This window comes from Chiloscyllium punctatum, chromosome 11 (assembly GCF_047496795.1).
Source record: "Chiloscyllium punctatum isolate Juve2018m chromosome 11, sChiPun1.3, whole genome shotgun sequence".
NCBI lineage: Eukaryota > Metazoa > Chordata > Chondrichthyes > Orectolobiformes > Hemiscylliidae > Chiloscyllium > Chiloscyllium punctatum.
Genome location: NC_092749.1, coordinates 92,355,074 through 92,380,983, shown reverse-complemented (window position 1 = coordinate 92,380,983; position 25,910 = coordinate 92,355,074). Strand labels below are relative to the sequence as shown.

The window sequence follows — 25,910 nt, the reverse complement described above, 5'->3', positions numbered from 1 at the left end:
CTTTTGCCATTTATGTATCTAAAGAAACTCTGACAGTCTTCCTTTATATTACTGGTTAGCTTACCCTCACATTTAATCTTCTCTCACCTTATTTCTTTTGTTTTTTGTTGCCCTGTTTTGCTCTTTGTGAGCTTCCCAGTCCTCTAGTTTCCCACTGCCCTTTGCTGCTTTTATGCTATCTTTGACTTCGCAAGTCAGCTATGGTTACCTCATCCTCCCTGTACCATGCTTTTTTGGCCTCTGGATGAATCTCTGCTGTGTCTCCTGAATTACTCCCAGAATTTCCTGCCATTGCTGTCTCTCCTGCCACTGTTTTTTAAGAGTCAGAGAGATGTACAGCATGGAAACAGATCCTTCAGTCCAACTCGTCCATGCCGACCAGATATCCCACCTGCCAGCACCCGGCCCTTATCCCTCCAAACCCTTCCTATTCATATACCCATCCAAATGCCTCTTAAATGTTGCAATTGTACCAGCCTCCACCACTTCCTCTGGCAGCTCATTCCATACATGCACCACCCTCTGTGTGGAAAAAGTTGCCCCTTAGGTCTCTCTTATATCTTTCCCATCTCATCATAAACGTATGCCCTCTAGTTCTGGACTCCCCGACCCCAGGGAAAAGACTTTGCCTATTTACCTTATCCATGCCCCTCCATAATTTTGTAAACCTCTATAAGGTCACCCGTCCGCCTCCGCTCCATGGAGAAACAGCCCCAGCCTGTTCAGCCTCTCCCTATAGCTCACATCCTCCAACCCTGGCAACATCCATCTAAATCTTTTCTGAACCCTTTCAAATTTCACATCTTTCCGATAGGAAGGAGACCGGAATTGCATGCAATATTCCAACATAGCCTAACCAATGTCCTGTACAGCCGCAACATGACCTCCCAACTCCTGTACTTAATACTCTGACCAATAAATGAAAACATACCAAACGCCTTCTTCACTATCCTATCTACCTGCGACTCCACTGTCAAGGAGCTAAGAACCTGCACTCCAAGGTCTCTTTGTTCAGCAACGCTCCCTAGGACCTTACCCTTAAGTATATAAGTCCTTCGAAGATTTGCTTTCCCAACATGCAGCACCTCGCATTTATCTGAATTAAACTCTGCTAAGGTCCCCTCTCAGTCAATTCTATCCAGCTCCTCCTTCATTGCTCTGTACTTGCCTTGATTTGACTGTAATACTGTGCCTCTGATTCTATCTTCTTCCTCTCAAATTGCAGAGTAAATTCAATCATTTTATGATCACTGCTTCTGAAGGGGTTCCTTCACCTTAAGCTCCCTTATCAAGTTTGCCTCATTGCACAATACTAAATCCAGAATTGCCTGTTCCCTGGTGGACCCCTTCACAAGTTGCTCTCAAAAGCATTCCACAAATTCCATTTCTTGTGATCCACCACCAACCTAATTTTCCCAATCCACTTGCACGTCAAAATCCCCCATGTTCATTGCATCCTTGCCTTTCCTACATATCGTTTCCATCTCCTTGTGTGTCTTGTGCCCCAGCTTCTGACTACTGTTTGGAGGCCTGTACATAACTTCAGCTGTTTTATTTTCTAACCTTTTGGGGTTCCCCAATTCTACTCATTCAGGTTCTACACCATCTGACTCTACTTGGTTTCTTACTGTTGATGTAATTTCATAAGGCAATCGTACCCCCTCTGCCCACCTGATATTTTACTGGAACCATATGCAACAATAGTTCCACTTGCTATTATGGTTACAATGTTGTAGCTAAGTTATAATTGCATTGGAGAAGGCATGGAGGAGGTGTAAAAGGAAGTTGCTAGGAGTAGAAAATATGTGGCGAAGTGGCAGTATTGGAACACTTGTTGTTTAAGAGCAGAAAAAGCTGGGGATTGACCTAATTAAGGACTTTAAAATGAAGGGACTTTGATTAGGTACTTGGACATAATCTGTTTATCATAGCAGAGCTCAAATGAAGAGATCTAGGCTTGAAGTAAAAAGTACAATTAGAGGGAAGAAGATTAGGTGCATTGACTCAGCAAAATTGCCCTTCCGTGTTCAGGGATATGTAAAAGAACGGCATTATCCATGGTTAACATGGGATTGTGGGGATAGAGTGGGGGAGTGGACTGGGTGGGTGCTCTTCGGAGAGTCAATACAGATTCGATGGGCCAAATAGCCTCTTTGACCAGTTTGGCATTTTATGAAATTTTCTTTTTAAACTAAAAAGCTGCAATGACCTGGAACACTGTGCCTCAGTATTGTGGAGGTCAAGACACTTGACATCCAAAATACATAGATACATACATACAGATGTATAGCACAGAAACAGACCCTTCGGTCCAACCCATCCATGCCAACCAGATATCCCAACCCAATCTAGTCCCACCTGCCAGCACCCGGTCCACATCCCTCCAAACTCTTCATTTTCATATACCCATCCAGATGCCTTTTTAAATGTTGCAATTGTACCAGCCTCCACCAGTTCCTCTGGCAGCTCATTTCATACACGTACCACCCTCTGTATGAAAAAGTTTCCCCTTAAGTCTCTCTTATATCTTTCCCCTCTCACCTAAACCTATTCCCTCTAGTTGTGCACTCTCCCACCCCAGGGGAAAGACCTACCTTATCCTATCCATGCCCTTCATGATTTTAATAACCTCTATAAGGTCACTCCTCAGCCTCTGGTGCTCTAGTGAAAACAGCCCCAATCTATTCATCCTCTCCCTATAGCTCAATTCCTCCTACCCTGGCAACATCCTTGTAATTCTTTTCTGAACCCTTTCAAGTTTCACAACATCCTTCCAATAGGAAGGAGACCAGAACTGCGCGCAATATTCCAAAAGTGGCTTAACCAATGTCCTGTACAGCCGCAACATGACCTCCCAACTCCTTTACTCAATACTCTGACCAATAAAGGCAAGCATACCAAACACCACCTTCACTATCCTATCCTATCTACCTGCAACTCCACTTTCAAGGAACTAATAACCTGCACTCCAAGGTCTCTTTGTTCAGCAACACTCCCTAAGACCTTACCATTAAGGTGTATAAGTCCTGCTAAGATTTGCTTTCCCAAATATTTAAATGTTGCAACTTGAACTGTGACTTGCAGGAATGTAGACTTTGTGGAGAGAGGTATATTATGCCAGCTGGTTCTTTGTCAATTGGCACAGATGCAAAGGACCAAATGCTCTTTTGTTTTATTTGTCAAGTTTTCTATCATCTGACTTTTTCTTGAATTACTTTTTTATAAATCAAATCATATTTTCAAGTTACTGCACATAACCATTTTTAAAAGCCTTTTGATTTTTGGTCTGTATTGAATTGCTCACCTCAATAAAGGTAAGTTGTAAGAGAAGGATAATTAGAATCAGCCTACCTTGATTAGCATGTAATATTGAATGCAGGTCCTAGTGATTCAATACTTCAAGCTTGGCTGGAGTGGATGGAACTATGCTTTCAACTTTTTACTGCTGACTGCTTGTTTGAAGTGTGCTTGAGGCTGATTTAATTTGTCTAGTAACATTTAAACAGGCAACTGTACCTCAACAAAACCAGATGAATTGCAGCCCTAATTCTTTATTTATGGGTCCAAAAATTGTGGGGATCTGGGAATCTTGCACATGCTATGCTGCTTTTAACCTTCAGGAAGTGCATAGTTCGGATTTAGAGTGTACTGTCTGAGGGTGTGAGAGGGATTCAGAAGTGGCTTTCAAGTTGTGGGTAAGTTTATTCTTTTGAAGTGTCAATGTCAAAAATGGTGGAATATTCCTCATCACTGACATGGTATTAGTGAGACTGTTCGGAAAGTCTTAGAAGATGGCAAGTTTGGAATTCTTCGTGTTGAGAATGACGAGGTGTGCTTCTCAACAGTGAGTGGTGAGCGGCATAGTGCATGTATTAGCATGTATTAACATCTCATTATTATTGAATCTTGTTTCATTTATACGCAGCTTCCCATTCTCCCGTGTGTCAGATAGACATTGAGTCATGACAATTTCTGGCATGCAAATTTGAGTGGTTGCCTTGTGTATCCGATTTGTTACTAACTTCTCCGGCCCTCCATCTTGGACATCAGCCACCAATGTCTCCGGGTGCATAGACACATGCCCACCATTTTTTAATGCTGCTGCAAAGACACTTTGCATGTAAGGTCAGGTATTTATTTCATAGATTGTACCTCCCAGGATGTAGAGTCATAGAGATGTACAGCACGGCAACAGACCATTCGGTCCAACCTGTCCATGCTGATCAGATATCCCAACCCAATGTAGTCCCATCTGCCAGCAACTGGCCCATATCCCTCCAAACCCTTCCTATTCATATACCCAGCCAAATGCCTCTTCAATGTTGCAATTGTACCAGCCTCCACCACTTCCTCTGGCAGCTCATTCCATACACGTACCACCCTCTGCGTGAAAAATTTGCCCCTTGGGTCTCTTTTATATTGTTCCCCTCTCACCCTAAACCTATGCAGAGGTAAAAACAATGACTGCAGATGCTGGAAACCAGATTCTGGATTAGTGGTGCTTTTGCCCAAAACGTCGATTTCGCTGCTCCTTGGATGCTGCCTGAACTGCTGTGCTCTTGCAGCACCACTAATCCTAAACCTATGCTGTCTAGTTCTGGACTCCCTGACCCCAGGGAAAAGACTTTGCCTATTTACCCTATCCATGCCCCTTATAATTTTGTAAACCTCTATAAGGTCACCCCTCAGCCTCCGACGCTCCAGGGAAAACAGCCTGTTCAGCCTCTTAATAGAGCTCAAATCCTCCAACCCTGGCAACATCCTTGTAAATCTTTTCTGAAACCTTTCAAGTTTCACAACATCTTTCCGATAAGGAGACCAGAATTGCCTGCAATATTCCAACAGTGGCCTAACCAATGTCCTGTACAGCTGCAACATGACCTCCCAACTCCTGTACTCAATACTCTGACCAATAAAGGAAAGCATACCAAACGCCGCCTTCACTATCCTATCTACCTGTGACTCCACTTTCAAGGAGCTATGAACCTGCACTCCAAGGTCTCTTTGTTCAGCAACACTCCCTGGGACCTTACCATCAAGTGTATAAGTCCTGCTAAGATTTGCTTTCCCAAAATGCAGGACCTCGCATTTATCTGAATTAAACTCCATCTGCCACTTCTCAGCCCATTGGCCCATCTGGTCAAGATCCTGTTGTAATCTGAGGTAACCCTCTTCGCTGTCCACTATGTCCTCATTCAGCTTAGTGTTCACTTATTTTGCACCCACTTGGAAGCTAACAGTATTTCTATCTTGCCATGCTTTTTTGCAATTTGTCCCCTTTTTCCAGAGCTTAAATGGTCTCAGTACCTATGTTATGACTTGCCTTTTAGTGCAGACACAAAACAAGATAGCTGGTCATGGTTCTAAGCAGTTGTCAGTCAAGGAGACACATGTGCTGTTGTGTAGCTCCATATGATGTCAATCTCATACCTACGCCTTATGGTTGCACTTAAGTTGCCATGTCTCTCAGTTTTGGGAGAGTAGTCGTCAGTGAAGTCAAAGTAGACATCCATTCGTCAAGTGGTCCCAGAAGAGTAAATCAAGAACAACCTCCCATTATCAGTGTTGAGGCTTGGGTACATTCAGTTGGCTCCTTGGCCAGTTGGAGTCGGGGGGGTTGTTTCTGGGGAGTGGGCCAAGGTTGTTCCTATGGGCCCATACCACCAGTTTGAGGAGTTGTAGGAAATTCTGGGAGCTGCACAAAGATCAGTCGGGGTCTGGCCAGCCATTAATTGCAGCTGTCCATCCCATTTGGTCAAAGGGGTGGGCCATGGTAAGTTATCACTGTTCAATAAAAGTCAAGGGGATTAGTATCTGGGCCACTGCTGTGGGAGGAAAGCTGGGGACTGGAGTCAGTCAACTGGGATACATGTGGACTACAGTTGTGAGGATAGTAACGAACCATGTGGAAAAGGGGAACAGAAAGTAAAGCATGCCAGGGATTGGGATGGGGGTGAGTAGGAGAGTTATCAGCAGTCAACACTACCATGCCTTTGGAGGAGGCGACGTATGACTACTTCTAGTATATTGCCTCTCTGCCTGGGGCTTGGAGGAATAAAGTAGCAGATGACCAGTTTAATTATTGGTTTGGGTACAAATGTGGGGAGGTTCAAAATCAATGGGGTTAATGGGAATGGCTACCAAGAAGGCAATGTGTATATTTGGCGGTTCACCAAGGATAGATGACTGAGCCTGAAACTTGCTGTATGAAATGTGACTGATGCTTCCTTCCATCATAATGCAAATAGCAAGTATGCAATGGAACTGAAAAATGAATGCCATTTACTGCATGCCAAGTGCGTGGCATATGTATTCCGTTCTGAGTGAGCTTTTATTTTTGCCTTTTGAAGGCTTCATAAAAAAGTTATATTCCCTTATGATATAGAAGAAAAAGACACCTGCAAGCAAGACATGCTGTATGTGAACCTTGGGCATTACCTTATGGATTGCAGATCCTGGCTTCAAGCAGCTTTGACCACATGCATCACGAAGAATTGATGCCAGTAATATTTGTGATGCACAAGCAACATATTGCGGCCTGGAAGGAAACTTGTCCAAGTTCAAAGCATCTTCCAAGTTTTCGTAACCTGCATATGGTGTAAGGTCTTCTCCCTTCACATCCTAATACCTTGTGTAGCATTAAGATGGCCAGGATCTGGTATCTTCCATCTTGTAGTTGTAACTAAACATTTGCTCGCACAGCATTTGATGAAAAGTGAACATATATTTAGAATGAAATATAATTTGTCATCTGTATGCCCTCAGATGGTCTTCCATTTCCTCCCTCTACATCTGGATGCAGTCCTGCCTTGTTATGGAACCCATTGATCTTGGAGTTTTGAGCAGGAACCATGGGCATTTGATGGTTAGAGAGCCCAGATTTGTGTACTTTCGAGAGGCGGGTATATCTTTCTGAACTTGAAGTCCCACATGGCTATGACTGTTAGGGCAGGTGAAAGGCTCATTCACTTCTGAAGTGGCTTGAAAGGAGACTTCTGGGTGCTTGTATGTGGTACCTCCTCCAGCTAGGAACCTACTGGCACCTTTCTGTCATCTTTTGAGCAAGAGGCACCTGGAATAATAAGATCCCTTTACTATTGATGCTGAGCACCTGGGGTGAGAGTAGAGGAGCATAGCTCCATGCATTTATCCAGCAAACTGAGTGCTTTGTATGCATGGAGGTAGTCAGATGCTTGCATGCTTGAGGCTACCATGATGCAGATATTGTTGGTGCAATCTTGCAACCATTGTCAGCCTACTTAGTGCCTTCATCAAACCTGTCTGCTGCTCCTGTGTCTGCTTCTGCATTTGAATAAAGTTCATAATGGCTGACATCATGGGATCCTGTCAAGCCTGAGGCAAAGCAAATGCCTGGTCTCCGGCAGTCCTCCAAGCGCCAGTGACCTGAGGTGTTTGTTCCTCAACCATTATAGTGATATGCTCACTGGGAGGTGCTCCCAACTCTAATCCAGCTAAAGTACTGGCCAGGTTTTTCAATATCTGACCTGGTGGAGGCTTCAGGAATCTGCTTTTGTTTGTGCATGCTCTGCAGGATACATGGCTTCTTCAGAGCTGGAGGAAGAAATGTGTTGTGGGGCTCACCTCTTAGCCACTAAGACCACAGAGATGCCACTGGTACCATCAGGAAACAAAAGAATGTGTAATGAACAATGGGTAGACTAGCATAATAATGCAATGCTTCTTACGTGGTTGCTGGGATGTGCATGTTTGGCATCACCGCATCAATGGTTGTTGTCCTCAGCAGACAGTACCAGGATCCTCATGGATGAAGAGCAAATATCAGACACCTGTCAGCGGTGCTGGCTGACTCCTTATTGTGGTTTATTTTGTTATGGAATAAGACAAAGGAGGGATTAAGTAAAGAGAATGTGGCTAACACAGCTGTTAGTATTGGTCCATGTGGGGAAATGGTGGTGAGGTATTCTGTGTGAGTGAGTAGGCAGCATGTAGACCATTCAATGTTAAAGGTACTGGGGTAGACTGGACTGAGCAAGAGTAGGTGCAAGTGGGGCAAGGTTGTGAGATTATCTTCTTTTTCGTTGGAATTCTTACACACTTGATGCAACTGCAACACACAACTTTGAACAGCAAAATTTATTTAAGCACAGTACAGTACAAGCTTTCTGGAGAAACCCTTTACACTTCACAATGCTTGAGAAGCCATTTCAAGGGATCTCTCTGAACAAAGGAAACTGTCCTTCCTTGACACAAAATCTTTACATTAGAGTCAGTAATGCCCAGAAGACATCCCCCCCACAGTTGCATGCTACAGTTACACAAGGCAGTGACCACATCATTTCTAGAAACAATATAATGTAAATCATCCCTTAGTGGTCAAATTTGTTGTGAATTGTTTTTTAACTGCAGAGTAGTCAAAATTCCAACTGTAATGTTCTTAGTGATTTCTGAATAGGTTGTTGAGTTCTTTTATTCTGAATAACTAGGAAATTGCCATGCAAATGGCTCTGAATGGTAAGGGGTGGGAATGTAAGTTCCTTGCAATCTACCTGTAAGTCAGAGGCATCCCACCATAGCCTCGGGACATCCAATTTCCTGCAGGTCCGCAGAGCAAATTAACCCTTTAATATCTCAAGACTGAGTGTAGGCAGCAGAGAGGTCATGAATGCCTTGTGGTGTGGGGCAATTGGAGTGAGTGACCTTGAGCCTTTGTGGGAGGTGGGCACAATAGTAGAGTGAGTGTAACATGACAAGATGGTAAATGCTGGGTGTCTTTCTGGACTGCAAACCTTGCTTTGAACTAGGTGACAACCACGTTGGCAGGGTCTGGTGTTGCCATCTCCTCTGCTGGTCCTGCAGGAAGTGGAGCCCCTCTTTTGTGCCACTGTGTCCACCAGAACCTCCAGGAGGGCCAACTTCTAATTGTTTGGCATGTCTAGCGTGAATACCACAAACTGTGCTGGGCATCTCCAAATTGCCAGCGCTTGACTTGGTGCATAACTGCATTTTAAATACAGTGCTGGAACCAGGTATCCAATGTCTCCCAGTAATGGCATACTTCCAATGGTAAGTGGGAGAATATGACAAGTGGGCTGACATAGAGTGTGGTACACAGCATGAGAAAACTTGCTTTGCTTGCCAGAATTGACACCGCGTAGATTTGTGGTAAAGTTCAGCCCTACGTCTTTTATTACAGTCCATGTTTTAATTCACTTAATGTTTGACAAATATAGCACAATTAGGTGAAAGTGAGGACTGCAGATGCTCGAGATCAGATCAAGATTAGAGTAGTGCTGGAAAAGCAAAGCAGGTCAGGCGGCATCCGAGGAACAGGAAAAGCGACGTTTCGGGCAAAAGCCCTTCAGGCACGTTAAATATTGCACAGTTAACCAGCTTTGAGGCCACAATCTTCAGATTATTGTGCTACAATTGTGTTCACACCTGAACTTTGTATCTTGACATTTCCATCAAAGTTCAAAGCAAAAGTGAGGAGTTTTTTTAAAATTTAGTTTAATATGCAACATGCCTGTCTGATAGCCTTTGAGTGTTACTGAAGAAACGTGCCAATATTGTGTAATCAATATCTAAAAGAGAAGATCACCAAAATAAAAAAAAATGAATTTGAAAGGTAACATGTAAGTATCACAACTGGACTGATTTCACACTTCAGATAATTCTTGTTCAATATTTATAAAAGCCTTTCAATGCATTTACAGTATAATAACCTTTTTTGAAGTGTGAGAAAGGAAACCACCAGTATTCTTTTGAAGTATTCAGCAATGTTTGATAGCAGGCATGCAGTGGTTTCATGCAGCTACATTTTGTTCCTGGCAAGAATCATACGTTTTGGACTTTGCTACATCTTTCAGCAGTGCAAAGGTATTTTTTGTTTCTTTGGTTAGAAAAGCCGCAAGTTATTTTTGTCACTAAGATTTCTGTGAAGTGTGGGTTCTGTCTGAGTTTTTGTTTCTTCAGTTGAACTGTTGAAAACCACCCATTATAAAATTAAGATTTTAGTATTTGAATGTTTTAATGTAGTGATTAGTTCTAAATGTCTGATCATTTTTAAAAATTTATTATCGAAGCCGGCTCATTGGCATCACAAATACTTAACGTCTTTGATAATATTTTAGCATGGAGCAATACACTGACTTGAAACCTAACCTTGTGAAGTAACTTTGATTAGTTTTTTTCTGTGGAACATTGTCATGTTTTGACAATCATGTTGATAATATAAGAAGGAAGGAAAGGGAGAGAATGGGAACATGAAACTGGGGTGAAGTTCAATTTGCAGTGGGGCACATTGTGCATGTATTTTTGTGAAAATAACAAGGTCACTTTATTTGAGGATGGGAAATACCTTATTTTCCACTAGTTGCCCAATTGAGGTAAGATGAGGTGAGGAATAGGAAAGGGTTGGTGTGTTGAAAAATACCTCATTGGAGAGAGAAGTTGTTAGTTTTCCAACAAATGAGAAAGCTCCAACTATGCTAAAATTAAAAAGGTTTTGGTATTGTTGTAGGTAAATCGCCATAGACTACCTTTTTAATTTGGCTAACTTGTTAAGAAATCTCACAACCAATCAAGTACTGAAACAATGATTTCAACTTTATTGCATGCAGCAATCAACATAGACCCCTCAAGTAAGTAAGTTAAGCCTCCCAACTCAACTTGGTTGTTACCAATTAATGATGGAATCTGTCTCTGGATGTGTCCAAGGTTTGATCCTTGTGGAGAAAGTGAGGACTGCAGATGCTGGAGATCAGAGCTTAAAAATTGTTGCTGGAAAAGTGCAACAGGTCCGGCAGCATCAAAGGAACAGGAGAATCGACATTTCGGGCATAAGAATCCATTGTTCTATCTTGTAAGTTATTGATGTTTCAATAGATTCATTCATCCCCAATATTGGTTCTGCTTCAGGAGACCTCAAGTTTTAGCTTCCACGTTATCAGAAGTAGCTCCTGTCTTTCTTGTTATGTTCGGGGTTTGCTGTCTGTATGAAAACACGGCTTTTCCTGCAATTAACCCCTTTCTTGCCTCAGTCTAAAAAGGGCAACCCCTCATTTGAAAGAGTACTCTTAGTTCCAAACTGTCCCACCAGAGGAAACATTTTTTTTCCACATGCGTACTGTCAAGACTCCTTAGGATCTTTATGTTTCAAATAATTCACCTCTTACTCTTCAATTCCAGCAGAGAGAAACCTTGCCAGTCCACAACCATTCCTTATAAGAAAAGCCACCCATATCGCTCGAGTAAGCTTTGCTGAACTATGACCACCATGCTGACATCTTAGCTTCAATGAGGTAATCAATGCATTTACGTGGTACTCCTGATGTAGTACCAGTGTCATGTATAACTGAAACATAACTGGTCTACTTAATCTTAATCAGTGGCACTCAATTAGCTTTCATAATTACTTGCTATACCTGTAAATTAACGTAATGCCATTTAAATACCAGGAAATGTAGATTACTCTGTATCTCAAAGCTCTCCTATCACTATTTGGATAATATGCTATATTTAATGTTCCTGATAAAATGGATCTTCTGGCAATCCAAGTACTACACATCAACTGGTCCCCTTTATCCATAGCACATGTTGTTTCATTAGAAGAGCTCCAATAAATTAATTGGACACCATTTCTTTTTCACAAAACCATGTTGCCTGATTACCTTGAGGTTTAGTTATGTTGTGCTTTAATAATAGTTTCAAACACATTCGCCCTGCCAAGTTAACTGACCTGTAGTTTATTGCTCTATCTCCTTTCCTTTGGGAATAAAGGAGTAACACTTTATATTTTCCAATCTAATGGAACTGAAGTCAGGGAATATTGAAAAAAATTAACCAATGCATTTATTACTAGCCACTACTTTTCAAGACCCTAGGCTAAAAATACGTTGGGACCCTGGGACTTTTTTTTTAGATTAGATTAGATTAGATTACTTACAGTGTGGAAACAGGCCCTTCGGCCCAACAAGTCCACACCGCCCCGCCGAAGCGTAACCCACCCATACCCCCTACATCTACATTTACCCCTTACCTAACACTATGGGCAATTTAGCATGGGCAATTCACCTGACCTGCACATCTTTGGACTGTGGGAGGAAACCGGAGCACCCGGAGGAAACCCACGCAGACACGGGGAGAACGTGCAAACTCCACACAGTCAGTCGCCTGAGGCGGGAATTGAACCCAGGTCTCAGGCGCTGTGAGGCAGCAGTGCTAACCACTGTGCCACCGTGCCACCCACCGTGCCAGACTTGTCAATCTGCAGCTCCAATAATTTGCTCAGTACCACTTCCCTGATGGTTGTTACTTTCTTGAATTCCTCCCTCCATGCCATGTCCTGGTTTTAAAATTATTTCTGGGATGTTATTTGTATCCTCTATATTGAAGACCAATGTAAAATACCTGTTTACTTCATATGCCATCATATTTTATGCTAAAAATTCCTTAGTCACTTTCTTTCAGACCACTGCTCACTTTAACTTTTAGAAAATATACACTGAAGCACTTTTTTGTATCTCTAGTGCTCTTTTACTCAAATTTCCCTCCTTTACATTTTTTGTCATTCTGTTTTTTTTAATATTCTGTTCAAATTTCTGACTTGCAATCTGTTTTTGCACAATTTACGTCTTTGTTCACTTTAAGTTTGGTAAGAATGTTCATCTTTTCAGTTTATCAAATCATGAGGGGCATGATCAGGTGAATAGCTCAGACCTTTTCCGCAGGATAGGGGAGTCCAAAACTAGAGGGCCTAGATTTAAGGTGTTAGGGGGAAGATTTAAAAGGGACTTGAGGGGCAACTTTTTCACACACAGGGTGATGTGTGTTTGGAAGGAGCTGCCAAAAGGAGGTGGTGGGGGCTGGTACAGTTGAAAGATTTAAAAGGCATCAGGGTGGGCCTATGATTACGAAGGGTTAAAAGGGATATGGACCAAGTGCTGACATTTGGTTGGTTTAGGATATCTGCTCGGCACGAATGACTAAGACCAAAGGGTCTGTTTCTGTGCTGTACAGCTTTAACTTTAGTTGACCACAAGTCCTTTCCTTTGAATTTATAAATTTCTGTATTTTGAAATATCCCCTTACATGTCTACTATAATATCACCATTGACCTATTCATTAACCTAATTTGCCAGATCATTTCAGCTGTTTCTGCTTTCATGCCTTCATCATTACCTTTCATTTAAGTTGAAAATAATAGTCTTGAATCCACTTTAATTTTACTAGTTGATAGTCCTCCAGATACATTTTGTTTTGGTGTGCACCCCTGAGAACAGCCATACAGCACAGTGCTTTTAGGATTGGATTATATTGCTTGAGAGAATGACTAACTGGAGCATGTATGTTTGATTTCAGGCAGTTGGATCAAACAGCTGTCCTGATACTGAACACTAAATGTACTGATCAAAGAATTCAAATACATTGATGACCTTTTTTTAACTTTGAAAATCTTTTTTCTCTCATGATCATATTTGACTTCTTTCTTGAGTACAGTTGCCAAAGACATGACAATCTGCTAACAATGTTTACAAAGTCAGTATTTAAGTTCGTGTCAGCTGTTTGACCTCAGACTTTGCAGGCTCATCTAGTGTTCACACATGTACTTCTAACTAAGAAAGGATAGTGTGTAGTAGTGGAGTATTAGCATTTTGGCTTCTTAGAGTCATAGAGATGTAGAGATGTCACAGACCCTTCGGTCCAACCCGTCCATACCGACCAGATATCCCAACCCAATCTCGTCCCACCTGTCAGCACCCGGCCCATATCCCTCCAAACCCTTCCTATTCATATACCCATCCAAATGCCTCTTCAGTGTTGCAATGTACCAGCCTCCACCGCATCCTCTGGCAGCTCATTTTGTACACACACCACCCTCTGTGAAAAAGTTGCCCCTTAGGTCTCTTTTATATTTTTCCCCTCTCACCCTAAACCTATGCCCTCTAGTTCTGGACTCCCCGACCCCAGGGAAAGGACTTTGTCTATTTATCCTATCCATGCCCCTCATAATTTTGTAAACCTCTATAAGGTCACCCCTCTGCCTCCGACACTCCAGGGAAAACAGCCCCAGCCTGTTCAGCCTCTCCCTATGGCTCAAATCCTCCAACCCTGGCAACATCCTTGTAAATCTTTTCTGAACCCTTTCAAGTTTCGCAACATCTTTCCGATAGGAAGGAGACCAGAATTGCACGCAATATTCCAACAGTGGCCTAACCAATGTCCTGTACAGCTGCAACATGACCTCCCAACTCCTGTACTCAATACTCTGACCAATAAAGGAAAGCATACCAAACGCCGCCTTCACTCTCTTAAGCCAGGTTTTTACAGAGGCCAGCTATCTTTCTATGTGATGCTCTGCTGATCAAATCTGAGAAACTCCTGACATTTACTGTTTTAAATGATTGAGCCAAGTGCTTTATTGCTTCTAAGACACATGTTTGCATAAGCTTTAGTTTTTTGAGCAGTATTAACAGCAGGTTCTAATATGTATTTGAATATTTTCTCGTTGTGGATGTTAGATAAACCAGAATCCAGTGCCCACTTCACTATCTTTTTTTCGGATTCTGTAACCTGTCCTACTTTATAGTTCTGGAAATGAATTATCCAATTAAGAAACTTCTAAACAGAGCTGGATTTATTTCATTGAGGGTTGTTCATTGAATTATGCTTTTCATTTCTTATGTATTTAATTTCTGAGCTTTGTAACATTTGGCTTTCCTGATTTCTTTGCATTTTCTCCATTCCCGAAATGAACTATTTCTTTTTAAAGACGAATTTTGTGAAGGATATGGATTCCAAATCCTTCACTTACGTGAGGAGGTTGTTTGAGGCATCTCTGACAAATCCGTTGAGGCTCTCAAATGGTATCTGCCAGTACAAATCATTGGTATAAAATACTGTATGAACTTGACTTCTAGCCAAAATTTAGCTAGTTCATCATTGTTTTGTTTACAATAAAATTAATTTTTGATTGCAACTTAGAATTGACATCTCTCTGGGAAGGGAAATGCCAAGAAGCCAGGATTTTTTGCCAGTTTTGTCCTTTGGTTTATGAAAGCATTGGATGTTGCTGGAATCTGGCTGTATGAAGGTTAAACCCTTCAATAAGATGCTCAGAATATGAGCTTAGACACTGAATGTTAAGGTGTTATTTGACTGACTAATTTGGGAGCAGGGAAATAGCCAGGCTCATTTTACCCTTATCTGGTCTCTACATGTTTGCCTTCCAGAGTTGGAAAATGCACTAAGAAGCAGAAACTAGGGTTCAGAGTATACTGGGGAGGCCAATAAATTCCCCTAGACAGGACAAGAAATGGTCCCTGAATTGGGTCTGGGATGCCAGTGATGGAGAGACATGTTGAGCTAGTGGAGAAATACTGGAGACTCTGCTGTCCGGCTCTTAAATTCTTTTGTAACAATGGCACTTTGTTCCTTCAGAGACGCTTGAGTACTATTTGTGTTTGACTTCCTTTGCATCATGAGAAGGATTGCACCAACGCTTGAAATAGAGAAAGCATGATATAATTTTTAAGGGCTGTAGTGGTAGTGGCAACACCTTTTGAGCCAAGAGGCCTGGGTTGACGTCCCGTCTTTACCAGAGTGGTGTCATAACCTAAACGGCTATTGGAGTATATATCGAAAAGTCTGAAAGGACGCTTCATAAGACTTGGAAATAGAGGTGTTTTGGCCAGCTTTACGCAAGCAAATGGATTTGTTCAAGTAATTGACATCCGTTAAAGTTAAGGATGCATATGGAAATTGGTACATTGGATGCAATGTTGCTGGATAACATTTTCCTTTTCTTTTTTTTCTTCTTTCGTTTTGTAACTTTATACTTTACTTAAATTGATTGATTAATTGTCAAACTCACGTTAATTCATGATTAGCAAGATGTGAAGGTTTAGATAGATATTCACTAAATATTCAAACTATTTGCAGGGCCATAGGGAAAGGTAGGTCGAACTGAGCATGGACATTAAAGGCTAAATGTCCTCTTTATGCCATGATTTAAGCAGTTGGAGACCATCAGTATTTCTGTGGTAGTGTACAAACTTTAAATGTGTATGGCAAAAGGTGTGACACTATATTGTGAGAGGCGGATGTAGTTTGTGAGTTCGCCTTTTATCCTAAAGTGGTTTGTGTTCTTAGCACAGGAACATCCTCATAATGTTAAGCACTTCAAGCAAACTCTTGGTACAGTATAGTAATTATGCAAGGAGATGCATTCACTGGGGGAAAAGAAAATCACTGAAACGTCAAGCATGAGAGTTAAATCATTCCTCATCTAATTGTTATCTTGTGCTAAAGAATTAATTTGTGTATTCCCCTTGTGGCACAGTTAGACCTTTTGAAAGTTCGTACACTGCATTTGTCAGCATTCATTTTTAATCAAGTATTAGGAGGTAAGAAACTTAAAGTTGCTAGAACAAACAAAGAATGCTGGAGAGGCTAGTCACTTGCAATTTACTTTTAACAGGATGCAGATGTGCTAAGCATTCACAATAAGTGCCAACTAGTTAGAATTTTCATTTTTAAATTAGAAATCGGAGATTTATGTATAATTATCAAGAACCTGCTGTCTTGTCCATTTGACAGAAGTAAACATTAAGGTCAACACAAATACAGAAGATAAGGTTGCCAAGTGACTATCAATATTAAAGTAGTTATTGAGAAAAGAGCATCTGAAAATTGAAAAAGGTCATGCAAACCTAAAAGAATGTTTGGGAAAGGTCCTTGAAAAAACCTTCTTCAACCTCATCTGGAAATTATTCCCTTCCATACCTTGAAGTATTACACCAATTATGGCACCCAACAATTGCCTTAAATGAGAGCATCTAATTTGGCTCATAGTTAAAATTTGAACCATGGAATGTCTGGTGTTACTTGTCGTTATGCTGTACGGAGTCCCACTACTCATTAAGACGTTGGAGACTCTTCAAGTCTGTCTTTGTGATGTAATACAAATAGAGCAGTAGCTAATTGATTTGAGGGAGAAAAATTGTCGGCAAGTGCAATTCTTCCAGCACTATGTACTAGTTGAGCATGAGAGAAAGCACACTTGTGGGTAGTTCAAGTTGTGAGACTATCTGCAACCATCCTCTGGTTCTGTCAAAGTGGAATTCAAGGATCAGTGCAAACTGCTGCAAATAGAGTAACCTAAATTGAAGTACATTTTAGCTTAAGGCAATAGCTTTTTTAAAAATTATGTTGAGCCTTTTAATTCTGTACAGTGGCAGTCTTTCCATTCTAAGCATCAGGTTCAGCCCTCTGGAATAGATTTCCTCTCATATCAGGTGTAGTATCAGCAAAGAACAGACAGATTCTACCTGTTTCAGGCACTTCGGTCAGCACTGGGTCATGCAATGTGTCCGTTTTAGTTGCAGAGTTCCCTTTTAAATTTGCTTTATCAAGTTCATGCTTATGTCATTGAAAGTCTGCTGTGACTCCACTGATCGCACGCTCACTTGGAAATCACAGGATTTTGGGTTCAAAGGAAGCTAAGGCGTGAACACACAAATCAGTGTTGCAGCACTGAAAAAAGTCTGCATTGTCAAATGGACCAAATGAGATATTAAACCAAAGCTCTACTTACCTGCTTGAATGCATGTAAAAAATCTCATGGAGTTATGCCTGGTGATAGTCAATTCTTAAAACTGACCCCTCTCAGGGGGATTGGAGTTGGCTGGATGACTAGCTTGTGATGCAGTGATGCAAACAGCACGCATTCAATTCCTGCACTGAATGAGGTTATTGAGAATAAACATTCACAATCTATTCCCCCTCTTGAGGAGTGCTGACCCTCTGGTTAAACCACCATCAGTTGTGTCTCTGATGGGAGTGTAAACTTATGGTCTGGTAGGACTATGGCGAGTTTACCGTCATTTATCCTAAATTAGCATTAATCTATTTTTTAATTTAACATAATGTTGCTGTTTGTGGAAGTATTGTGGAAACATTGGTAAAAAGATTGCAGTCAATGCAACAATGACTGCGCTTTAAAAAGTGCTGAATTTGATGTAAAGTACTAGGATGTCCAGTGGTGATGAAAGTGCTTATAAATTACTTTTTCTTTTGAAATGCTCACTAGTTCAATGTAATCTAATTTACCTTTTAGAGACTATGCAACGGGTGGAATGTGTCCAAGTAAAGCAACAGTATCGGGAAAAACTATAATCGTAACTGGAGCAAACACTGGTATTGGAAAAGAAACTGCCCGAGAACTGGCCAGCAGAGGTAAAGTCAGAGGACAGGGAGCAGGGAAAGAACCCTTGGACTATTGTCTGTGTTTTTTGTCCTGAATCTCTCAGCACCATTTGTTAAATTGGCATTATCATCATCAGTCTACTACCAAGCTAATCAATGTACCATGTTTTTCTCAGTCCTGAATCCTCAGTATTAACACTGTTATAAGTGGAAAAGCACAGAATTGCAACACAGGAGCAATGCATTTGGCCAAACCAGTCTACCTAAAATTTAAATGAAAGGGAAATAGTGCGGTTGCTGGAAATTTGAAATAAATTTTGCCAGTGCTCGACTGATCTGGCAGCATCTGTGGAGAATGGAACAGAACCAGTGCAATATATTTTGCAATTAGTGGGGAAGCCATGTTAACTGGGTTGAAAGTTAGAAGTGACCACTTGGTCTGGAACTGGGACGTAAGGCAACTTATTACCCTGCTGCCACCAAGGCCATTGTTTGATTAAGAATGTCTGTCTGCCTTTCCCAAGAATTCCAAGAAGTTAGTCCAACTGCAGTAGGTAAAGTGGCCAAAGCACGTGTTGATATTGGCACGCATTACCAAAATCAGAGAGATTAACCCATTTGAATGCCAAATGCTCTTTGCAAGTTTCATGTCTGTCAACTGTTAAATATGTGGCTCTTTGTCTCAGTGTTGTCCACCACCGTTTTGACTGCCCTCCCCTCCAAAGAGCTGAGAAGATTTGAACCCAGAGTTGGTTGTCTTGATAACACATCATTGACCTAAACCATTAACTCACTTCCTTTCTCCATAAAGCGGGGTTTCTGAAAATGTTCAGGACCCAGTTGGAGTTGTGAGCTGTAATCTTACGGTTTGCAAGCTTTAAGATCACAATGACTGCCATGGAGCTTTCTCCCACCTTCTTTCCAATTTCTCTCGCTGTTCCCTGCTTTTACAGAAATTGATTGTGAAGAAGTTGAATATCAAGTTTCAACAATAAACTTCATCATTAATTGTACTAATGCACGGCCATTGATATTTATCAGAAGGCAGTGAAATAGCTGGTGAAGCTGAAATATGAAGAATGTGCCAAGGCAGGATAAGTGGCACTGCTGTCACTCATTTTTACCTTGTCAGTCTGTTTTCTGTCTAGCTGCTAGGCAAAGGGATAGTCCAGACAGTAGGTGTGGAATAAATATTACCAGGCAAGGTGTCCTGCTTCTATTCATTTGGGAATGGTCCTAGATATCAGGAAGTAAAGAAGGAGTCAGTAATTGGAAAGCTGGGGAAATTTTGGCCAGTGAAGGCCAGCTTTCAGGTGGAGTGTAATAAAGTCAGCAATCGGATGGGCTGTCGGGGTTGGGGGAAAGTGGACTGGAAATCAGTGGTGGTGAAGCTGGATACTTCCTCAAGCACATTTGAACCAAGCCCTGAAGGGATCAAATTGCGCTGTGGGAAGGTGAGTGAACTGATATATTTGGGCAGTGGCTCAGCCTGAGACACTACACGTGTAGTGTCTCCCACCTGCCACTGCCCTCTACCCAAAAAAAGACTGTGGTGTGTTGATAAGGTTTTTCTTTTTCCTTTTTTATTGTGTGCTAGTAAGTAGTGTGACTGGTTTTAAAAAAAAGTTTTTGTTTAATTTGATTTCATTTATCTACTATCTGATATTATAGTTGGAATAAGTTAGTTGAAGAGTAAAAATGGCAGGAGATCCTAAACCTGTGTTATGCTGCTCTTGCTTAATGTGGGAGCTCAGGGACGTGGCTGATACCCCTCACTCCTTCACATACAGGAAGTGCATTCACCTGCAGCTCTTGTTAGACTGCATGAGAGCTCTGGAGCTGCAGGCAGACTCACTTTGGAGCATCCGCGATGCAGAGGGCATCATGGATAGCACATTTAGTGAATTGGTCACGCAACAGATTAGGATTGATGAGAAAGAAAGGGAATAGGTGACCAAAAAGCAGAGAAAGATCAGAAGGCTGTGCAGTTGTCCCCTGTGGTCATCTCCCTCCAAAACAGGTGTACTATTTAGGATACTGTGAGGGGAGATGGCTCACCAGGGGAAGGCAGCAGTAGCCAGGTTCACAGCACCATGGCTGGCTGTGCTGTACAGAAGGGGTGGGAAAGTGTTGAAGGGCTATAGTCATAAGGGATTTAGCTTTTAAGGGGAGTAGATAGGTGGTTTTGTTGTCAAAATAGTCTCCTGAATGGCCTGTTGCTTCCCAGATGCACGGGTCAGGCATGTCTCAGATGGGCTGCAGGACATTCTGAAGGGGGAGGGTGAACTGCCAGCTGTTATGGTGCATATACAGGCACTGGTGGTATAGGTTAAAAAAAAAGGATGAGGTCCTACAAGCAGAATTTAGGGAGTTAGGAGCCAAGTTTAAAATATAGGACCTGAGAGGTAGTCATTTGAGGATTGCTACCAGTGCCACATGCTATTCAGAGTAGAAATGAAAAAATAGGCAGGTTGACTGAGTGGTTTGAGAGAGGGTGCACGAGGAGGGGTTCAGATATTTGGGATCAGTTCTGGGAAAGGTGGGACTATTATAAATCAGATGGTCTACACCAGGGCAGGACTGGAACCAATGTCCTGGAGGTGTTATTGCTGATGCTGTTGGTGAGGGGTTTAAACTCATGCGGCAGTGGGATGGGAACCAAATGAGGTGGTTAGTGGACAGTAAGGAGTTAATAACTGAAGCCTGTAAGGAACTAGATAATGAAGTCAGCATGATGAAGGGGTAAAGTAGGCAGGGAACAGATGATGAGCACAAAGGGGCAGGTGTCTGAGATGCATTTGTTTTAATGCGCAAAGTATAGTAGGTAAGGTTTGGATTAGTACCTGCGAGTATGATGTTTTTACTATTACAGGGACCTAATTGAGGCAAGGGCAAGATTGGCAAAATCCCAGGATATAGATGCTTCAGGCAGGATAGAGAGGGAGGTAAAAGTGGTGGAAGTGTTGTGTTACTGTCACCGATGATATCACAGCTGTGCTGAAGGAGGGCACTATGGAAAACTCGAGCAATGAGGCAATATGGGCAGAGCTCAGAAATAGGAAGGGTGCAGTAACAATGTTGGGGCTGTACTACAGGCCTCCCATCAGTGAGAGTGAGGTAGAGGGACAAATATGTAGACAGATTATGGAAAGATGTAGGAGCAGCAACAGGGTGGTGGTGATGGGAGATTTTAATTTTCCCAACATTGAGTGTGAGAGGTCTAGGTGGAGCAGAATTTGTAACCTGCACCCAGGAGGATTTTCTAGAGCAGAATGTAAATAGTTCAACTCGGGAAGGGGCCGTACTGGACCTGGTGTTGGGGAGTGAGCCCGGCCAGGTGGTTGAAGTTGCAGTAGGGGATTACTTTGGCAGTAGTGATCACAATTCCATGTGTCCATGAGTATTCTTTTAAAAAAAAAATGTGTGGTCCGAAAGGAAGAGTGCTAAATTGAGGGAAGGCCAAGGGTAGCAAGATTGAGCAGAAGCTGGGGATTATGGTTTGGGAGCAACTGTTTGAGGGTAAATGCACATTTGATATGTGGGAGGCTTTTAAAGAGAGGTTAATTAGAGTTCAGTAGAAGTATGTCCCTGTGAAAATAAGGGATAAAAATAGCAAGATTAGGCAACCATGGATGACAGGTGAAATTTGAGAGACTAGCTAAGAGGCGAAAGGAAGTTTACATAAGGTGACGGAAGACAGTCAAAGCTTTGAAGGAATATCAGGAATGAATGACCAATCTGGAACAAGGAATTAAGAGGACTAAAAGGGGTCATGAAATATCTTTTAGCAGATAAGGTAAGGAATAAAAAAAATCCCAAAGCCTTTTATTCAAAAATAAGGAGCAAGAGGGTAAGGAGAGAAAGGGTTGACCCACTCAAGGGCAAAGGAGGAAAGTTATGCATAAAGTCAGAAAATGGGTGAGATTCTTAATGAACGTCCACTGAGGAGGGGGACGTGATGCGTGTTGAGGTTAGGGATAGATGTTTGATTACTCTAGGTCAAGTCAGCATAAGAAGGGAGGGAGTGTTGGATATTCTAAAAGGCATTAAGGTGGACATGTCCCCAGTTCCAGTTGGGATCTATCCCAGGTTACTGAGGGAAACGAGAGAGGAAGTAGCTGGGGCCTTAACAAATATTTTTGCAGCATCCTTGAACACTGAGGTCCCAAAGGACTGGAGAATTGCTCATGTCTCCTTGTTTAAGAAGGATAGCAGAGATAATCCAGGTGATTATTGACCGGTGAGCCTGACATCAGTAGTAGCGGAACTGCTGGAGAACGTATGGTAGGCTGATAGAGAAAGTGAAGTCGCATGGGGTCAAAGGTGTACTAGCTAGGTGGATGGAGAACTGGTTGGGCAGCAGGCGAGAGAGTAGTAGTGGAAAGGAGTTTCTCAAAATGGAGAATTGTGACCAGTGTTGTTTCACAGGGATCCATGTTGGGATCACTGTTGTTTGTGATATACGTAAATGATCTGAAGGAAAGTATACCTCTCATGATTTTGTATAGGTCTGATTAGCAAGTTTGCAGATGACACTAAGATTGGTGGAGTAGCATATGGTGAAGGAGACTGTCTGAGAATGCACCAGAATATAGATTGGAGAGTTGGGTGGAAAAATGGCAGTTGGAGTTCAATTCAGGCAAATTGAGAACCCATGCTGGAGAAAAAGCATTTTGCTATCCACCCTGTCTATACCTCTCATGATTTTGGAGACCTCAAACAGGTTCGCCCCCTTAACCTCCATCTGCCGAAAGAAAATAATCTTAATTTACTCAACCTCACTTCATAGCTAGATTGGAGAGTTAGGTGCAGAAATGGCAGATGGAGTTCAGCTCAGGCAAATGTGAGGTGATTCAAGAGTGAACTATACAGTAAATTGAAAAGCCTTGGGGAAAATTGAACTAAGAGATCTGGGTGTTCAGGTCCATTGTTCCCTGAAGGTGGCAACGCAGGTCGATAGATTGGTCAAGAAGGTATGCGGCATGGGCTCTTTCATCGGGCGGGGTATTGAGTACAAGAGTTGGCAGGTCATGCTAGAGTTGTATAGGACTTTGGTTTGGCCATGTTTGGAATACTGCGTATAGTTCTGGTCGCCACATTACCAAAAGGATGCTTTGGAGAGGGTGCAGAGGAGGTTCACCAGGATGTTGTCTGGTAGGGAGGGCGCTAACTATGAAGAGAGGTTGAGTAGGTTAGTGTTATTTTCATTAGAAAGACAGAGGTTGAGGGGGGGACCTGATTGAGCTCGACAAAATCATGAGAGGTTTCGACAGGGTGGAAAAGCAAGAAGCTTTTTTCCCCAGAGTCGGGGATTCCATTACTAGGGGTAATGAGTTCAAGGTGAGGGGTGGGGGGGACGTTTGAGAGACATAAGTGGAACATTGTTTACGCAGAGGGGTTATGGGCGTCTGGGATGCGTTTGCCAGCAGAAGTGGTGGAGGTGGGCACGAGAGCAACATGTATCAATCAAAATGAATGGGCAGGGCGCAGAGGGATACAGACCCTTAAAAATAGGCGACAGGTTTAGATAGAGGATCTGGATTGGCGTAAGCTTGGAGGGCGAAGGGGTGTTCAATTTAACAATGTTAATAAAAGTCCCACTACGCCATAGCAAGGTACTTGTAGGACTCAGTATCTGCCATTGTAAAAATTACAATATATGTTTAGAGGTTTGGATTCTTTACTGCACTTTTTTACTTTTTAATTTCTAATTCTTAGTATTGACATTTCATGGAAGGTATTAATTTCAAGGCTACAATTCACAGCTGTCCATTCTGTGAGATGTGCAATAAGATTTCAGGTATTTGCTGGAAATGAGAGTGCATGGATTAATCAGTTTTGACCCCCAGGCTATTAACTAGTAATTTTGAATTTTCAGAAGAGCCTATGAAACTTAATAGACCCGAGAAGATCTCTTTTTAGGATAAATTGGTGTTTGAACAAAGAATAATATCAAAAATAACAATTGAATTACTCTTGCAGACACAAATACCTGCTCAGCTGTGAAGCTTCATAGACTGGTATTTTGACTGAACTTTTTTTTATTTCAAAAATATACTTTATTCATAAAATACTTTCCTATTTACAGGTCTGTACGATTACATTTTTAGCTGAGGCGTCAGCAGAGCCCAAATGACTGTGTGGGCCCCCTGTTCTTCTTTAGGCAGGCAGATGTTACATGGTGGTCTTTCCCCCACCGCGCCTTGGCGGCAGTTGCCCCAAGCTTCAGCGCGTCCCTCAACACGTAGTCCTGGACCTTGGAATGTGCCAGTCTGCAACACTCAGTCGGGGTCAACTCCTTCAGCTGGAAGATCAACAGGTTTCGGACCGTCCAGAGAGCATCCTTCACCGAGTTGATGATCCTCCAGGCACAGTTGATGTTCGTCTCTGTGTGCGTCCTGGGGAACAGGCCGTAGAGCACGGAGTCCCGCGTCACGGCGCTGCTCGGGACGAACCTCGACAAACACCACTGCATTCCTCTCCAGACTTCCTCTGCGTAGGCACATTCCAGAAGGAGGTATGTGGCAGTCTCGTTCCCCCCCCCCCGCAGCCGCTTCGAGGGCAGTGTGCGGTGCGGCAGAGAGTCCGGGCGTGCATAAAGGATCTCTCAGGCAGAGCCCTTCTCACCACCAGCCAAGCCATGTCTTGGTGCTTGTTGGAAAGTTCTGGCGATGAGGCATTCTGCCAAATGGCTTTGACAGTCTGCTCAGGGAACCACTCAATAGGATCCGCCCTCTCCTTTTCCTGAAGGGTCTCAAGGACACTACGTGCTGACCACTTCCTGATGGACTTGTGGTCAAAGGTGTTTTTCTTCATAAACTTCTCCACGAAGGACAGGTGATACGGAACGGTCCAACTACTCGGAGCGTTCCACAGCAGCGAGGCCAGGCCCATCCTTCGCAACACCGGGGACAGGTAGAACCTCCGTCCGTAGTGACACTTGGTGTTTGCGTACCGGAGATCCACGCACACACAAAGGTGGCCATCAGGGTGAGTGTGGCATTGGGTGTTTTTTTTTCCCCCATTGCCCAGATCTTTGCACAGCGAGTCCCTTCGGACCCGGTCCATCTTTGACCTCCATATAAACTGGAAGATGGCCCAGGTGACTGCAGCGGCACAGGTTCTGGGAATAGGCCAGACCTGTGCCATGTATAATAGCAATGACAGTGCCTCACACTTGATGACCAGGTTTTTTCCCGCGATGGAGAGCGACTGTAGCTTCTATCTGCCCAGTTTCTGCCTCACTTTGCTGATACACTTCTCCCAAGACTTGGCGCACGCCCCAGCCCTCCCTGAACTAAATACCCAGCACCTTCAGGTGGTCAGTCCTGACGGTGAAAGGGATCGCGGATTGGTCGGCCCAGTTCCCGAAGAGCATGGCCTCGCTCTTGCCTCGGTTTACCTTGGCCCCGAGGCCCATTCGAACTGGTCACAGATGCACACGAGTCTGCACACGGACAGCAGATCCGAGCAGAAAACGGCGACGTCATCGATGTACAGGGAGGCCTTAACCTGCAGGCCCCCACTGCCAGGAATAGTCACCCCTCTCAGGCTCGCATCCTTCCTGATGGACTTGGCAAATGGCTCTATGCAGCACACAACTAAGGCAGGAGAGAGAGGGCAGATCTGACTGGGAAGCTATCTGATTCCCACCCATTGATTGAGACTGCACTGACAATGTTGGTGTAGAGCAGTCTGATCCAATTTCCGATTCCCTCCCCAAA

At 42.8% G+C, this 25,910-nt stretch overlaps 1 protein-coding gene across 9 annotated transcripts in view; it reads left to right on the top strand.

The window, feature by feature from the left end:
• LOC140483200 (retinol dehydrogenase 13-like) overlaps nucleotides 1-25,910 on the top strand; it is an 86,889-nt gene that overhangs the window by 27,995 nt on the left and 32,984 nt on the right. For 4 of the 9 annotated variants that reach the window (XM_072581262.1, XM_072581267.1, XM_072581261.1 and 1 more), the window contains exon 2: nucleotides 18,098-18,216. The exons of 1 other annotated variant lie outside the window; for it this stretch is intronic. In XM_072581262.1, coding sequence (XP_072437363.1) covers nucleotides 18,098-18,216 — 119 coding nt within the window. Of the gene's footprint in view, nucleotides 1-10,698; nucleotides 10,844-11,169; nucleotides 11,283-18,097; nucleotides 18,217-25,910 lie in introns of all 9 variants that reach the window. 4 more of the 9 variants (XM_072581266.1, XM_072581263.1, XM_072581264.1 and 1 more) reach the window with 3 other exon arrangements.